This window comes from Astatotilapia calliptera, chromosome 5 (assembly GCF_964374335.1).
Source record: "Astatotilapia calliptera chromosome 5, fAstCal68.1, whole genome shotgun sequence".
NCBI classification, from domain to species: domain Eukaryota; kingdom Metazoa; phylum Chordata; class Actinopteri; order Cichliformes; family Cichlidae; genus Astatotilapia; species Astatotilapia calliptera.
The window spans coordinates 27,031,614-27,049,829 of record NC_137426.1 but is presented as its reverse complement, the minus strand read 5'-3'; the positions used below and the strand labels follow the sequence as shown (position 1 = coordinate 27,049,829).

General features: G+C 42.7%; 1 protein-coding gene across 12 annotated transcripts in view; it reads right to left on the bottom strand.

Annotated features, from left to right (window-relative positions):
* celf4 (CUGBP, Elav-like family member 4) overlaps positions 1–16,087 on the bottom strand; it is an 88,431-nt gene extending 72,344 nt beyond the window's left edge. For all 12 annotated transcript variants that reach the window (XM_026168528.2, XM_026168531.2, XM_026168530.2 and 9 more), the window contains exon 1: positions 15,373–16,087. In XM_026168528.2, the coding sequence (XP_026024313.1) occupies positions 15,373–15,649 (277 nt within the window). In that variant the 5' untranslated portion in view covers positions 15,650–16,087. The remainder of the gene's footprint in view (positions 1–15,372) is intronic.
* Between the last annotated feature and the right edge of the window lie 2,129 nt (positions 16,088–18,216).

Here is an 18,216-nt window from a genome sequence, read left to right as displayed (position 1 = left end):
ATCCCCTTCACCTTTGCTGACCTTTCAGATCATTACTCACCAAGGAAGAAAGAGACAGAGGACAGAGGCTATTTTAGGGGACACAGCCAAGGTCTCCGGGAACACGCCAACTTTCTCCTGTATCGTCTTAAAATCTTTAATTGGCTGCTGTAATCGCTGATTAAATGAAAAAAAAAAAAGCACTTTGAAGCCCACAGTACGAGCTCAGAGAACAGAACTGAGTGTACGAGTGGAAAAAAATAACTCAGTTGCTCAAATCGAGCATCTTTTTTTTTCACTGCGTGAAAGAGGCCTTAAAAATTCAGGAGTTGTTTCAGGGGACGAATGAATGTTGGTCTTGATTATGATATTATTTCAGCAGAGTGAGGCAGAACTAAGGGGCAGTGTTATGAAAGAGGAGGTGAATTCATTTGTAATAGAGTGTAATAGCAGTCTCAGCTCTCCCATAGGCAGCTATATGCAGATCCCTCAGCCCTCTCTTCGGGGGGAACTGGAAGAATCCATAATATAGAAACGCACAACAAGCGTACCACTGAGGGAAGCAGAGAGCAGGAATAGATAGAGCAAATGTTAATAACCAGGTGATGGATGAATCTCTGAGGGACGGCACTTCTGTACGTCTGTTATATTTTTTTCCATTCTTAAAAGTGCAGGACATAGTCATTTTGAACAATAAAGGGGACTCCGGTTGTAACTAAATTACTTTTGGAGATGAGGATATGAAGATCGTAAAATAAAAGTCATTATACTGTATTCTGTGTGAATACTAAGTTCTGATTGACTCGGGGTGTAAAATAAATTTTAATAACTGGGCATTTTCTGCAAAACTGTTAAATCATCAAGGCAAATCAAAGCTTGCTCATGGTTTGAATGTGAATTTTAAGCAGCACAGTGAAAAATACCCAGAATAAATTACTCCCAGATTGCCCTGAAAGATGTGGGAATAAAAACAACCTTATTTCAGATAATAGAAGCTTTGAAAACCAGGTAACTTTACATTTCAATGTGGTACCTTTAGGGGGATAATAAAGGGAGACAAAAACAATCGACATTACAGATTCATGCAAACTAAAAACGTTTTTCCCCCGATGCAACGTCGTTTTCAATGAGCGGGGTAGTGTTTTAGACTTCAGTAGAAGTCCCTACACATCTAAGCGGTATGACACTGTAGGAAAATGATTGGGATTGTCACTGTCATGGGACTTGTCAGCGTCTCCAAGGATACGCAGGAGAAGCAGCAGATGGGAGTCTGCCTTTTAACATCTGGTTAAGGTGGTTAAAGGGTTGTTTTCATGTGTTCTTTTAAGGGTTGAAGGCCATCTGATTTATAGCACCGACTCCTAATCTAACCTTTCTATGCTTCAATGCTTTTCTACTTTGGATATTAAAAAACAATGACAGTAAAGGAACAGTGAACAGCGATGCATCAGTATGTAATGAGCTGGGAGTAACGATGAGCTGACCTGATGCCTTCTAACATTACAACTAAAGATGAATAAAAAGCCTTTTTCGTTTGTTTCTTTTGTTTTGATTGTGACATACATGCGTGAGAAACAATGAGAACTTTTAAATGGTTTGTGCTTGTGTTTGTGTGCGCGTAAGTCCCTGAAGACAACAAGTCCCATCTCTCGCCCTGCTTGCCAGAGTTGCCGTCTCTAAGCTGTGCTAATCGATCGGTGAAGGAGGAAAAAGGGCCAGCTTTAATGTGTTGCATGTGAAGGATTTAGTGGAGAGCACAGCCATTGAATCAATGGAGTAGAAAATGCATCATTAGGACAGTGTCAACTCCCTCTGCCCCCACAGACACACACACACACACACACAGAGTTGCAACAACCCTCACTCAACCTCCACTCCCCCCCCCTTATCCCGAGTGCACTGAAAACATCCACATATTCATACAATCGCATGACGTGAGGCGTGCACAGAAAAGGCACGCATGTGATGCTTCAGCTGTCATAGCACAAAATAAAATACCTTCTTAAACAGCACTCACTCTGAGTGCATCCCATGAAACATGGATGCTCCAACACCCACTTGTATGAGCTTGTTAAAAGCTCCCCTGATGGCAAAACACAGACGTTAAATGTCCCAAAAATCCAGGCAGACGAATCACCTCACTCCCATCCTGCCGCTGCCATTTTGTCAGGAAATGTTTTGGGGGGGGACTAATTTTAGCTTTTCATTATATGAATTATTAAAACTGCAGTGACTCCTATGACGAACTTAAAGTCTGAACCCGGACATACCAGGTCAGTCACTGTGGGAAATTTATTGAGGCAGAGACTAATAAAACAATGTGGGACAGATAACAAATGGGCATTTTTGAGCTCATGTTACTATAGTTCAATGTATTATATGGGAATATTATACTTTAGTCAGTGGAAAAACCTCTTAAGGAGTGTTTGGACTACTGTGGGACACCAGAACGCTCCTTCAAAAACAGCACTACACAGCAGTATAGGATTTATAGATGGTGATGGTGATTTTTTGGTTTCTTGTGTATAAATACCATTAAGAGACAGACTATACCGGCCCAGTGTGTGTGACAGTTGTGTGCACAATGTTTTTTCATCATCTGTAGTCTGCTTTACTAAGAGATTTTGTTATGAAATGGTACTTGTAGGTTTTTCTTAGTTGGAAAAAACTGACAGTGAAACACGAACCATGAGTCACACCTGCTCACGCTGCACTCGCTTAATGGATCTAAAATTAACATGTTCAAAAGTTGCTGTGTGGATTTGAATGGGGATACTGACTGACTGAAATTAACTGAACATAAATTCAACATTCAGACTTCAGCAAAGTTTATTATGCTTTTTTCACAGACAGACAGACAGACAGACAGACAGACAGACAGACAGACAGACAGACAGACAGACAGACAGACAGACAGACAGACAGACAGATAGATAGATAGATAGATAGATAGATAGATAGATAGATAGATAGATAGATAGATAGATAGATAGATAGATAGATAGATAGATAGATAGATAGATAGATAGATAGATAGATAGATAGATAGAGGGTCAACAGTCAGACAAGGACCAGGCAAAGCTGATTAATCAAGAATCCATCTCCGGATGAATCATGTATCACTAAGAAGACAAAGTGAATTCTGTCATGGGAGTGGTCCCATGTCTCATCCCCCTGGTAAAACACTTACAGGATAAAGACTCCCATTAATATTCCTCTGAGCTCCTCGCCACTCCACCTGCCTCTCTCTTCTCCTTTCCTCTCCCTGTCCTATTATCCTGCCTCAGCGGACATCCTGTCCTGTCCCGTCCGCCTTGCCAACCTGCAAGATGGAGATGAGAGGACGATCCAAATGCAGAAGGGGGAACATGAATCATTACACTTCCTGTTGTTGCACACCGTCCGGGGAAGGAAGAGAGAGGACGCCCCCGGGGCTCCGATTGATTCCGGAGACTTAATTGGGTTTATTAGCCAAGATGTTGGGCCCCGTGAGGAGGCTCCCAGAGGCCGCGGAGTTCCCCCCCTCCCCCCATCCCCATTCCCACTCTTCTGAAGGAGAAAGCCTGCGTAATTGTTTTCCCTCCATCTTCTGTGTCATTGTCAGATGGGTCCTGCGGGATTATTAGCAACCCCAGGTCCCTCAATAATTCATCCAGAGCTATTTATACACAGATGGAGAGTCCTCTAAAGTCTCCCCCAGTGAGATTATCTGACGCTTAGACAGACAGACAGAGAGAGGGAGAGCAATGAAGAGAAACCGGGCTACAAAGGGAAAAGCACGAGAGAGACAGAGAGAAAATGGGAGAGACGTACAAAGAGAGTAAGAAGGATGGAGAGAGGCAATCACAAAAAGAAATGCAAAGACGAGCAAAGCAAGTTTGACAGTGAGAATGAGAGACAGCAGTGGTTTAGGTAGGCACAATGACAATGATTCTGGTGTGCATTGAGTTTCAAGGTGAAACTCTCTGCTCTGCTTTGGCAAAGTGAACAAAAGCACTGTCCCGGGAATAGCATATCCTCACACAACACACATTAATGGCTTTTAATCTTCCCCCCTTTTTCCTTCATTTAACACAATTAAGATGTTTGCAAAGCTAACATGGACCACTAGTCGCTATAGGAAGGACAGATGAAAGACACTCAGGGATTTCCATATACAAAGTAAACACAGTTATCCATCCTTTCTAACGTGTCAGTGCGTAAGACCAACAAAACAGCAGCCAGCCATTTCTTAAATCACCTAATAATTCACTAACATAACATTAACACATTAGCATATTAACATTAGCGCATTAAACAGCTTCTAATCCCAAACAGATAGTGGCTGGGCTACACAAGGCTGTGCGACTGCTGGCTTTTAATAGCTTTGCAGATACCTGTGTCTTTCCGCCTGCAAGTTAAGGGGACATTTTGTTGTCGTCAGACTAATGAAGCCTTTGGCGCACAAAGTTGATTTTCAAAGTCCCTTTGTTGGCGCTCCAGCCGCAGATAATTATATATATTCATCCCCTTTGGCAGTCACTTTTATCCAGCTCATTTAGAAAGCTTGGCTTCCTCTTGGACAAATTGGGACATTGAAAGGCAGATTGGAGTGATAGTTTTTACATTTTGCATCGATGGCACATTAATCAGGGCAACTATGGCTATGGGAAAAGTCTCAAGCGCCCTCTGAAACACAAGCCATTTATCTGTAACAAATAGTATCGCCGTTAAAGCTACGCCTTTATCTAAATGCATTGTTTCATTCTGTATGAATATCTTCCGAAGTAAAATTCTAATTTCCCAAAACATGGGAGCTTAAACCTCTTCAACCTAAATCTAATAAACTGCAAATAAAATCTGGGTTTTGGAAATGGATTTGAAAGCCTAAAGCAGTACACACACACTGAGGTGTGTCAGCGAGAACATCACCTCAAAACATAACTGCATTTCTATGGATGCTGTGAACAGCAAATCTGCTCAGTGAACATTTTACATTTTGCTGTTTTCTTTTTAAGATAAGTTTCAAAATGTTTTCCCTTGTATAAAAAATATTAGACAGAATTCAGTATCTTTTACACATGAGAATAAAAAATGTTTGGATGGAAACGTTTTCAGAAAATGCCAATGCAAACTAATTTGGTCAAAGGAGCTTGCAACGAAAAGCGTCTGAAGCTCCTTTGACTACGATGACCTGGATGACTGAGAACCTTCACAGACAAACTAATTTGGTAACTTTTAATCAATGACTAACAATCAATGGTAAACTGAGTATGTCACTTACTTTTCATTGCTGTATACAATTAAATCATAATGAATAATAACACCTAGGTTTATAACACCTGCTTTAATGGACATAAAAATGATGTTGAGGAAATTCACATGACTGAACCTTTGTCTTATAAAAGGCATAAACTGTAACACTACAAATGACTAGTGAATATACTGTTTGGTAATTGTGAAATAACTGTTCACTTGAGTTCAGTTAACAGTTTACTATTTATTACTGATGGTTATTATGGATTTCTACCACTAGTTTGACATTTCTTCTAAACTACTGGGAAAGTTTTTGTTAGCTTTAGGTAAAGCCAATGCCAAATTAATTGCTGCTGCCCACTGCGTCCTTACAGTATTGATGAACAGTCTATAAAGTAAGAACACTTTTCTCTCTCTCTCTCTGCTACACACACACACACACACACACACACACACACACACACACACACACACACACACACACACACACACACACACACACACACTTCTGTTGCTCCGGGGAAAGCAAAGCTTATCAACTACCCAGTGCTCACACACTCTCACACACACACAGACTTCACTGTCTCTATCTATAAACCCCATGAAATCATTCCACACCAAGTGAAGCAGGCTATGTATAGGTTTGGCCAGGGTTCCATCTCCTGTTCTGTGATTAAAGGACCAAACTAATAGGCTCTGTCTCATTGGGAACCTGTGTGGGGCTGGGAGAGACCTCCGAAGCCATTAAATTGCAAATCTGTAATAATTTGCTGAAGGCTTTCTGTCCAGATCATTCCCTGGGCTGATTTGTGCATTGAGGTAGCGTTCTGAATGGCCAAGCACAAACCCAGCTGAGCCCACCAGCTAGCCAGCCAAGTTAGTCTACAAGGGGGCACGCTCCAGATGTGCATGTACGCACGCACACACGCACGCACGCACGCACGCACGCACGCACGCACGCACGCACGCACGCACACACACACACGCACCATATTTGCTTTGCAAGAACCACAATACAAAGTTTCACAGAGTCTTTTTCACTTAATTTGCACCAACAGTCTGCTTCTAATTAAAGCCAAATTAAATAAAGGCGTGAGCTAATACGCTTCATAAGTCCATGCAAGTTCAAACCTCCTTTTTGAGGTGCAGATTTGTGGAATGGAACCTTCTTATTAAAGACCATAAAATATATTTTCTACATCAGCTTACATGTGATGAACACGAACGCTCGGTTATTTTTTCCAGGCAGCTATGTTTGACAGGGGGCTTTAGATTGCAGGCAAATCCCACGTCCCAGCTTGTTAACTTGTTATTTAACCCTATAACAACAAGTTACATATTTGATACCAGAGTTTTTGTGAGTTTTTGAGACCACTGTGATTTCTTTCCCCCTGAAAACCTTAAATAAATTGCACAATACACTTTTAAGCAATAAGTTGCACAGAAGCAATAAGTTGCACAAATTTTACACAGTACAGCAAATACAGATTTCAACTAATTTTTCCATAAAGAAAGATCTGGTGGTTCTTCAGCTTTAACAGCTAGTCAGTTCCAAACTAAAATGAAACATCTGCATTACAAAAAAAAAGGAAGAAGTTTGTAAATTTTTACTTTTGTTACTTTTGGCACTTGAACTTCTTTCAGAAAAAGAAAAAAAAAATCCTGGGTTGTCCAGGATTTCTGCTGCATGAGATGAAATGCATATTGCATTCAATTTTGATGCAACACAGCTGAAGCATGCCAGTGACAATAGAAAACCTCTGTAATGCAGTAAAAAGTTGTTTCTGTCCACAAGCGACCTACGCAGCTGCACCCTCACGTGAGCAACTTTAAATAGCAGTCAAGATCAAACTTCAAAAAGTAGCATGTGAGGAAAATCCACAAACAGACACACACACCACTGACAAGTATACAAGTCCAATTAACATGTTGTCAGAGATCATGCTAATATGGAGGGCACTTCCTTATTTACCCCTGGGGCACCTGGGCGCTGCAGGGGTCTAATTCTGCTCCCATCCCAGGAAGGTCATTCTCCCTTCTCAAGCCATGATGGCCACAGAGTAGTGCTTAAATCTGGTAAAATGCAGCCTATAAATTACAGCAGAGGACAGAGGGGTCAGAGCCTGGCATGGAACTGGGCCAGGAGCTATCAATCTGCTGGGGCCAGCGAGGGCGACATCTGTCTCTGGGACTCCCTCACTCTTTTTACTTCTATCTCTGCCTGTCGTTTCCCATCCCTGCTTTTCGGTCTTTTCTTTTCAGCCCCTTCCGTCTTCCCTTTCGTTCCTTTTTCTCACTCCGTGTCTGTCACTGAACAATCTCTCCATGCCTCCATTTTTAGACTGCACCTTCCTTTACAATCTCCGCTCTCCTTCTTTTATATCGCTCTGGCTCTTGATATTCTCTTTTTGTCTTTGTGTGCAGCCCCCCACCCAAGCGCTCTCCTCCATGGATCTCCCTTGCCTCTTTTCACGCATTCTCTTACATCATCCCTGTTTCAACATGTCTCTAATTCTGCTTCCCTCTCTCCTGCTCTCTCTCCCAGTCTCTCTCGCTCTCTCTGTCTAGAGCTCCTTGTCGTTTTACGCACTCTTGCACCATCTCCCTCTGCAGCGATATGTTTTGGTCTATCTGCTCTCCAACCAGCAGGACAGAATAAAGCCTTGATGTACTTTCCCTCAATGTGATGCCAATATCATTTGAATGGTAATATCTGATGGCAAAATGCACATTTTGGAGGGAATGAAAATGGACCCAGTGGGTATTCAGAAACAAATACAAATTTGATATACAAATTCAAAGCTGATGTCGTTCAGGATTGTGCAAACTACACATTTTCCCCGAACAGAAAACTGAGCAGTTACAAATCTTTTCTGAAGCAAGTAGCTAACTCATGAAACCACACTTATATATTACAAAGAGAACAAGTAGTTTTGATATGAGGCTAACTCTGGAAGTCAAAACTTGTCAAGCCTAATTTACAACAAACATGTCTGTTTGGTTTATGCTTTTCCTAGTTTTGTCAGAACATCTTGCACTACATTTGCTACCCAAACCCTCGAAAACTTCCACATAACTTATTAATCATCCTCCATTTTCTGAATCAAACTTGCCTTTGAATAATTGAGGGGGCTCTTTGAAAAGCCCTAACCTCCATTCCCACCTTCCTTTTACAAGTCAACGTGGTGCATTTTTAATTGGAGGGGGCATGAAATAGGCATGAAGGGAGATGGGAAGAAACGGAATTGGAATCAGGGACGCTCAAAATGTGGCAGTCATGGCGCAGCGTATGAGGTTGTATGCAAGCATACAGAGAAGGCTAAATATGCATCTGGCCTGACAAGTCACACATGCTTGACAGCCCATGAGGTGTTTTCTGCGTGCAACGATAGCACATGGCTCATGTAATCCCTGCCTTAGAATATCCTAGCAGATGGACCTAGATACGCCACTTTGAGTTATGCTTAGCAATTTGGTTGAGAATAAACATCAATTCAACTTCCTATAAAGCATAAATCTCCAAAGCCGAATGATTTGTTTAGTCTACATGAAACAGTCTTGTAGGAGCTAAAACGGTAATTGAAAGTACATGCATTACAGTCTGAAAAAGCTGTGTCTGTTTGCAAGGTAGTAGCAATGATTTGCTTTTGTGATATTAAAACCAAATTTAGCCTCGAGAACAATATAAGAAAGGGTCAAAACAGAAACAATATTAATCTATTTGAACGGGGACTGAAAGGAATGAGAGTCCTTTGGAGCCGGATATGTAACAAGAATTAATGCTTGCAGGGTATGCATTAATGGGCCATTGCCACAGTTGGCTGTGACAAACTTTGGTTCTATTTTTCATATTGCTGCTGTGTCATGCTGCTATTTCCTTGTGGAAAGCCTCTGCAGTAGAGAGCTGCAGCTGGGCCCGTTTTTATGAGCATACTGAGATTTTGAATCAGGTTTGGACCCAAGATATATTAGTAAGCATTAAAAAAAGTCACTCTTGAGCGCTACTGTGGCTATGATTGAACTCACAGCACTGTAAGCACATGTGGCACTGTGTTTTCTTGTATGCTGATACGCACAGATCACATAATTCTAAACTGTATGCATATAAAAAGATGATCAGATGACAGATATATATAGAAAATGTATATATACCTCGCTTTAAATACACAGGTGCACAGACACAGATATGTGTATTATAAAATTTCCGACCATAATGCCTCCTGACTGTGCAAAGCTTGATAAAAGGAGCCAGAAGTTCTAATCGAAAAGGCAAAACACCAGCTTCTAACTTCAAAAACAGAAGAGATTCATAATCCTTTGACTGCTGAACAAAAGGAACTATTGTTAAACCTTTTACACTCAACAACCACATATAGAGTGGAGTGCCTGTGTAGTTGTATGCCACAGATAAGTATTCTAGAAATGAAACTAAATGCAAAATCTAGACAGTTAAACAAAGAAAAAAGACACATTATATTTTTTTATATTAGCATACATGCAGCTCCATGACAATGCTTTTATATATCATCTCTATCATTTCGAAATACATTAAAATTTTGAAAAACTGAAGGAAACCTTATTAAGCTGAAAGGAAAAACAAAGCTCTTCCTCACAGGAAGCTCTATGATTAGCACTGCAGACTTGAACACAATCAGCAGCAAAACAAAATGAAACTCAAAAAAAACATGTAAGACTTTCCAACATTTCAAAATTATTGCATTCTCCATCTCCACAATCGGCCACCGGTGCTTGAAGCAGGGGGCGTTGAAGTAGTATTAAGGGTAGCTAAAAGATTGAGGAGGCCCAAAGCATCAACTTTTAAAAAATTTACCACAAAGCACAATAATATTTAACTGATGCAAGAGCCTTGAAAACCGAAAACATTTACCTCTCCAAGGAGCACTTGTCAAAAAAAGGTTGTTTTTTTTTCATCCTCTGAAAAAAAAAAGCACACGGGGGCAATGAACACAGCAATAAGAAAGCAAGATTAGGAAACAAAGACAGAAAAAAACGCAGATTGTGGCGCAAGCATCTCAGCAATCTTTTTATGAAAAACTAAAAAGCCAAATGTTGTTGAAAGATTTAAGGCATGCTTTATTTGAACTCAGCCCTGGGTTAACTCTGTCAAAACACAAGAAAGCTTTTATAATGTACATACAAGTTTTTCAAAGAGTCACCTTAAAAAGTGTTGGAAACATCTGTCACCGCCACTGACCGCTGTTGGCCACAACTTTATCACGTGGAACAGGTTTGAACCACAAGGCAGTTGTTTCTAATTTTTGAATTCTAATTATACAAAAATGATGTGCATTGTGTTAGTGGAGGAAAGAAACAGTTATTAGAAAGTATGCTGTTGTTATTAACAAAAATTATTAAAAGATAAAAAAAGAAAGTTTGCTGCAGGTTGAATGCTTAGTGTGTGTCAGTTGATTTGCATCAATCTTGAGGACATGAAATGAGGTGAACAGGCAGGTGCACAGCCTTCTCTTTACATAATTCTCTGTGAATGTAAAGGTCAGTGGTTTAATGAGAGGACTGCCGAGGTCAGGGGAGCCAGAGGGCTCCACCTCTCTGACAGGCCACATAACTCCAAACCTGCTGTTAGCATGCTAATCCTTGCACAAGCTCCATGAGCACTGCCTCCTTTGGCTTGGTCAGACCATCTCTCAGTGTGACTAACTGGCTCCCCGCTCGGCCATAAGCCAGCCCCCATCTGACAGTCCCCTCCAATAATAATGGACAACAGAGGCAGCACTGGTTTGACAACGGTCCTCGTGACAAATTAGACTCGTTGTACTCCTCATTCTGGCTCCGCCTCTCGATTTCTTCTTGTTGCTTGGCAGTTCTGGGCTCTGCCAGGGCAGTGGGCGCGGTATGGCACCGGTTGTTGAGTTTACTTTGGTATGAAGTGCCTTCCTCTACGACACATGCTGCCTTTCTCCCTGACGAAACACTCGAAATCGATGCGTCTTCATAAATTTGGAGCACAATGTGAGACCTGAGCGTGCATTCTGAACGGCGCTGAGTGGAACACGGGCCAAGGAGACAAGGAGCACATAAACATACACACTCACTCACACAGTCATCCAAAACTGAATGCGAAAGGAGGAGAGGGAAGGATCCCACAGAGAGGATGATGCAACCGGAGTGAAATTTTTCGGCCGGAACGCATGCTGCATTAACGCAGACCTGCAGGACGAAAACACACACCCGTACTTCGTTCTTTTTCTTGTTCAAAGCTAAATTTGGTTTTATTGCCCCATTTTTTAAAAATAAAAATAAATAAATAATTTTTTTTTGCATCCAACAACCTGTAACATACAATTTCCTGAAAAAAAAAAAAGATCCTTTCATGTTACTGGCATCATGACTTTCTGGCCTCACTGAGAATGATAAGCCAAATGAGCTGTTCTGTTCTAAATCTGCTTGCCTGACAGATTCAGGTGAAAGAGCTATAATATCTAAAGTGAGGGAATTCGAGAGAACCATAACTCCCTTTATGACCTGCACAGATTATAGTCCCCATCTGCAGCATAAGGCATCTGCAGTATGGGTAAATTTAAACAAGATTACAGTCGGTCATTACACTACATCTCTGCTTATTTGATTTCAATCATATTCCATCGTAAATATTCAAATAAATTTCTGCAGTATTGATGGACTTATAAAATGGTTTAACAGCCAATCCATTTCTTTTCATTGGGTTAGTAGTGTCTTGTGTAAGTTGAGAAAGCCTTATGAAAGGGTGTAGTCTCGGCCAAAGACCTGTGGCGCCTCGCTTACATCACTTCCCAGGTCAAAACGGACAATTTGGCCCAACTCTAAATGAGTTTTCAACACCTGCCTTGACTTTGAGCAACTCTCCAGCTTTGTAACTACTTTAACTGTCGGAGCCTATGGCGAGAGCCGCTGCTAATGTATTTAGTTTGACCAAGGACAAATATATTACTCACATTAAATAAGCACCAAATGAAACAATGGCCCTAAAACAAACTTGGTGACAGTTGTGTTTGCTAAGAGGAAAGAAAGATGCTGACAATAAAGGTTTGCCAAGAAATACAATGCTGCGTGATGATGTGACAACAGTAAACAGTAGATAACACCTTTGGTTATTAAATGTGCTCCCCCGTATCATCACAGCTCAATTGCCCCAGTGATTATTACACGAAATCAGGTTGATGAATAGTGCTAGCAATCACATCTACACCTGCTCTTCTTGAATGGATCTCCACCTCCCATGCAGCATTGCCAGAGAAAAGAGAAAGGGTTGGCTCTTTGTGCTCGCCGTCCCGTTGTGCTTGGTAGCAGCAACAGCAGCAGCAGCAGCAGCAGCCGGTGACCATTATAAATGGCCTCTATTAGCATGGCTGAGTCGCAGAGGGGAGAGAAATAAAATCATTGGGAGAATGTAGGCCTGCACTGGTGTCCCTGCACCCGCTACCAAGCTCTGTCGACCTCCGTCCCAAGCTTCCCTCCTCCCCTCCATTCCAAGGGGACACAATCCTAAAGACTAGATTACTAATGATACATGGGGTCATTATGGGGAGGGTTATGGCAATAGTATCACAGGCACAGCTGACAATAGCAATAAGAGGGGTAGCTTTCTTCAGCGGTAGCATTACCATAGCAAAGGCTGTTCTTTATGCCTGTTGATGTATAGCAGAAAAGGATGAGGGTCTTTTATTTTCTGCCATAGCAGAAAAAGCTGTGTATTATCTCCCTGAAAACCATGCTTAGGTCTTTGTTAAAATGCCATGTCTCTGTGAGTAACGTTAAATGAACACAAAAGTATCCCCAGACAAGGCATTACCATGTTAACAATAACAGTTACCAGCTACGTGCTACATGGAAAAGCAGAGGTAGAACAAAATTGTAAAGTAAATGGCAGTCGATCATCTACAATCTGTGGTTCAAGCTGGGGCTTTGTACTACCACAACCATTACAGAACAAGATGCACTGTCACTGAACACACAAGGTGTCAGTGCATAAAGTGAAGAGAAAAGAAGAGCGAAGGAAGGGAAGGAATGAATGGAATCAAGCAGAGTTAATGAAAAGGAGAAAAGATGGAAGAGGACTTTTCTGCTGGACAGTTCTATAGACTTCACTCCACTGGAGCATTTCACACCTTAAAGGGTCATCATGCCCTCAGCTTGATGCTCTCTATTCTGTAAGAGGACAAATGCAAACAGTCTGAAGAAACTGAAAGGAAAGGGGAGAGCCACACATATGCGGAAAAGCTGACAGGGAAGCGTAGCAGCTTGAAAGCCAGTTCAAATGTGTTCATACATAAAACTGCTATCAAATTCGTTCACATGGATTAATTTCACTTTCATTTCTGCAGATCAGTAATGGTGATCTCTTTATTTATATATATATTTTAATATTTGCGAACTGCATTTATCTTCCTGTGATGGCTTACTGTACCTAGTTCATGCGATATTGTGCAGTGTTCAATAAGCCCAGTGTGACGACAGTCGGTCACTTTGCCCGTTATCCGTGGGATGTACTGTCTTTTACTGCTAATTTGGGCATCTTCTACGGAAACCTCAGGGTGCGGGGGAAACGCGGCCTTCAAACAGCTCGCAGTGAGCCAGTGAGCTGGTAAGCCAAGGAGTAGCTGGTGCCTCGAGCTAGTTAAAATATGAGCACAGCGGGGGCTCGCTAATGAAAGCGGGGGCTCAGCCTGGGAAGCAGGACCGTATATCGCAGTTAGGAGACAGTTCTTAGAATCAGCTGGCGAGCCATGCCTATAGTTCTGGGGCCACTAGTGATTAACCGTCCAACAGGGAGTCTCTACTACAGCTGGGCTATTAATAAAAGATACACCCCCCTCCTCCTCCTCCTCCTCTTCTCCTGCCTCTTTGGTTCCCTCAATGTCTGCACACACTCTCTGTCCTCTGGAATTTATTTGTATATCATAATCATTTCCTGACACATGGTGGATGTCACACATTGTTTGCACGAGGCAAAGGTTCAGGGTGGGGGGTGATGGCTTAAAAGGCAAAGGAGAGGGGTCCTGAAAAGTGGCAGCTTACTTTTCACCCTGCGATGTGTCCTGCAGGTATAGCAGATCAATTTGTGACCTCTCACTAGATGGTGATTTCCACAGAATGACTATTCCCGTGAGAGTAGAAAATAAAATGCAAGGGTAAGGCACCATCATTCATGCTGGAGCACTTCAATTCTTTATATTACACCAGAAGGGCATATAACACTGTTGCATCAAAAGTTTATGATGATTCACTGTCGTCAATTCTATAACAAAGGCAACCCTGACAGGGTCAGTCATTGTTGGTACAGAAAAAGCTATTAAGGCAGTATTTGATTAGAATATTTCAAAACTGGTTAAAATAATACCTCTATATGCAATCACCACTTTAGTGCGATTTCTTCTTTTTATTTTTATTTTTAAGAGGGAATCACTTCGATCACCCAAACCTGAAACACTGACAAAGGCTTAAATGCTGCACAAAATTACAACATGCTCATAGTCCTTCCACTGTTGCACACGTTCGTGTACATGTGCACGCGCACACCCTCCCTCCCTCACTCCCTTCCTCCCCCGCCAACTCATCACAACCCCCACCCAACTACCCCCCAACACACACACACACACACACTGAGCGACTTACAGAATGTATTGCTTTGAGGCAATCAAACAGCCTCCCTGCTATTGCAACGTGAAAACACCAGGTTAATAATCAGGATTCAGCAGAGTGAATGAAAGCACGTTTACAACCGCTGGACTAGATGTGTGAATACTCCCGTGCACACTATAGGAACATTGGTCCTCCTAAAAATCACCCCCCACACATATTCATGCCGTCGTGACTCCCGATTCGTGACACTCTTATGCTTGCATATGTGTGTTTAATAGGGTAGAAAATGAAGCACTGATTTTGGGAGCCAGTGACAAGTCAGACGCTGGAAAAAATGTCCCCCTCTACGTGCCACAAATGAAACAAAATGCGAATAAACATGCAGAAAAGTAATTCAAGCTCCAGCACTATAGAAACAATTGGCCAACAATTGCGCTGCTCTACCTATTAAATCCCGCATGATTCAGGCGCCCCGCTCTCACCAAACGTGTGACAGATTTCACTCTGGCAAAAACAAATAGAGCCATAGGTGTCGCGGGGAATATGGGCATAACCCACCTTTGTGCATGCCCGTGAAGCGGTCTTTGAGCACAGTGAGCTCGTAGATTTTGCCGAACTCCTCGAAGAGGGGCCGGAGGTCCTTCTCATCCAGGTTGCGGGGGATCTGACCGATGAAGAGTTTGATGGCATCGTGGTCCTTCATGGGGATGGTGGCCGGGCATCCCGCCGGGCTGTGGCTGTGGTTTAATCCGTTCACGAGCCCGTTCGTGCTGGCGGAGACCACACCAACACCGTGCACCGTGCCGTCCACCTGCCCGTTGGTTAAAGTTGCCATCTTCGGACCGGCCAGTGAGTTGGGATGGGTACAACAGCAGCAGATGGTAATGGTGGAGTCTCGTTTTACGTTGGAAAAAAGCTGGTGGAAGTCTTGGTCAAAATTTGGTTCCGAGACCAAGCCGTACCAGGGATGGTTCCGCTCTCGTCCTATCAAAGCCAGTATTTACAATGATTTGAAAACACATGAAGCATTTGGCGAAGACGCATATCAAAAGCGCGCAGTGCCGTTGGTCCCGGTGGAGGCTTTGATTCCTTATATTTATGTCCTAACCAATAACTCGTTCATTGATTTCATAAAAGAGAGAGAGAAAGAGAGGGAAGAAGAAGGGGGAGGGAGAGAGAGAAGAGAGAGAGAGGGAGAGAGACCAAGAGCGTTCACTGTCTATTTACACCCACGTTCCTTCGTCCCAGCTTCTTGGCACCCTTTTATTTTTTTTGCATTGAGGAGTCTGTAAGGGTGTCTTCTCGGTTTAAACGAACAGGGTCGGTTCGATCTCTGCCAGAACAGAGGGGAGGTTAGAATAAAGGGGGGGCGCTTTAAACTCGGCATATATAAACCCAGCATATTTCTGTCCCCCCCCTTTTCTTCGGCAAGTAGACAATGGTACATTCCACCGAGGGGAGAGGGTCTATAAATAGAGAGATATAGAGAATACGGTCCTTTGTGCTCCTACTCAGAGCAAATAACTACACTTTCAAGAACTTAAGAATGCAATACTTGGGTGACTGACAAACACTCACACACGCAGATACACACAGACAAAGACTCTCTCTCACACACAGTTTTTATCAGGAGTAATAAGCCGTACAGCTATTTTCAGAAATGTACCTACTATTAAGTGAAAATAAACATTGACCACAAATTGATGGTGTCTGCGGTTAATCGGAGGTTTATTTATTGTTTTATGTGCTTAAGTCACTCTGCATATCCTTCATCCACCTTCCTCATCCTCGACGGCAGCAGCAGCGAGTCGCTGCATCCTCGCTTCGCTCCAGGACGGTGGACAGCTCCGTGGTGCTGAAACACAGCCTTACAGGCGAAGCTCAAAAATACACGAATGGAGAATTCCTCGCACGGCTTCGACTGTTCGCTGTTATCAAAAGCAAGCACAGCTTTTTTTGCAGCGGTTTAGACTACGTATTATTATTACTTTCTTCTGCCGTTTCGAAAGTCACACCGAATAGATTATTTCATTCTCAGAAAGGGGAAGTCTGTGAGCACCGCCGAGTGGCGTAGAGAGGGGGCACAAGGAAGAAAAAAAGGAAGAAAAAAAGCCATTCGGGTTATTTCAGGTAATGAAGACAATGGGGGGGGGGGGGGGGGGCGACTACATTTTGATTCCATTTACACCAGAAATGAGCTCAAAATCATAAAAAAGAAAGAAAAAAGATATTTCCTGATCATTTGTTGATCATTTGATGAGCTAAACATTCACTCAGCTTCTTCATCAAATCGTTTTAGTTTACGAGCCTGAAGGCACCAACAAATCTGAATTTAAATAAAACCGGAGGCCTTATTCTGATTATTTTGGCAGTCCTTCATTATAAAATTGACAGTTTGAGCGAGTTAGGTGTTTACACATTTCCCATTGAAGGCATGCACCAATTAAAGGCGTGCTTATGTCTGTGATAAAAACGGACTAAACAGAATAACCTCTGTTATATAACAGCAAGTATCATCTGATTCAAACTACCGCAAACGGAAATCTGCGACGTTACACGGGGAAGGTGCAACGGCGGTGGATTTGAACATTCACTGTAACCAAAACCTCAGCTGAATATAAGATCAGATGGTTACATCAGCTTCCTATTAGCTTGGACAACGACCTCTCAGTGGGATAATTGCCATTCCTGGTTGTTTCCTTTGGGAGTAAGTACATGTTTATCTGTATCCCCAGAGGAGAACAGCAACACCCGGGGTCTTGTTAGTGTATAAATGATAAGAATGCTGATAATCCTGTTTGAATCCAATCTAATGAAAGCCATTTTAGCGGTCAGCAAAGCAGAATGTTAACGATGAATAACTCACAGTGAAGTTAAGCTAGTTGGCTCTTGGCAGTTGTGTCTGCTGGACACTCCTTTTAAATAGAATGATTCAGACCCATTACCTCACAGTGGGCCCTTGGGGGACTGCCATGCGCGCAGCCATATGTACGCCGAGGTGCCACAGTAAGGCCAGGGTATGACTCTTAAAATTCGTGCTGTGCTATGTTGTTTTCCTCTTTTTTTGGGAGGGTGGGGGGATGTGTGGAAACCCCACCCGACACCCCGCCCAGAAATTAGCTAACCATTAAATAACAAAAGACACACTCTCAGGGCGACACAGCGCCTCTCTCACCTCTTTCCGCTCTTCCGCCAGCTAAATGGCCCGGTAATGTCATCCCGTTCTCACGGCATGACCGAGCCCCAGCAGTTGCGGGGGTGGTGGTGATGGTGGTGGTAGTGGAGAAAGGAGGGGGGCCGGGGGGTGGGACTTGGCTTTCTTTGGCATGACACTGTGCTCTGCTCTCCAAGCTTTCCCTCGGGGCCACACTCCATTCACCACAGCAGTCCTGTCTGCGCTCA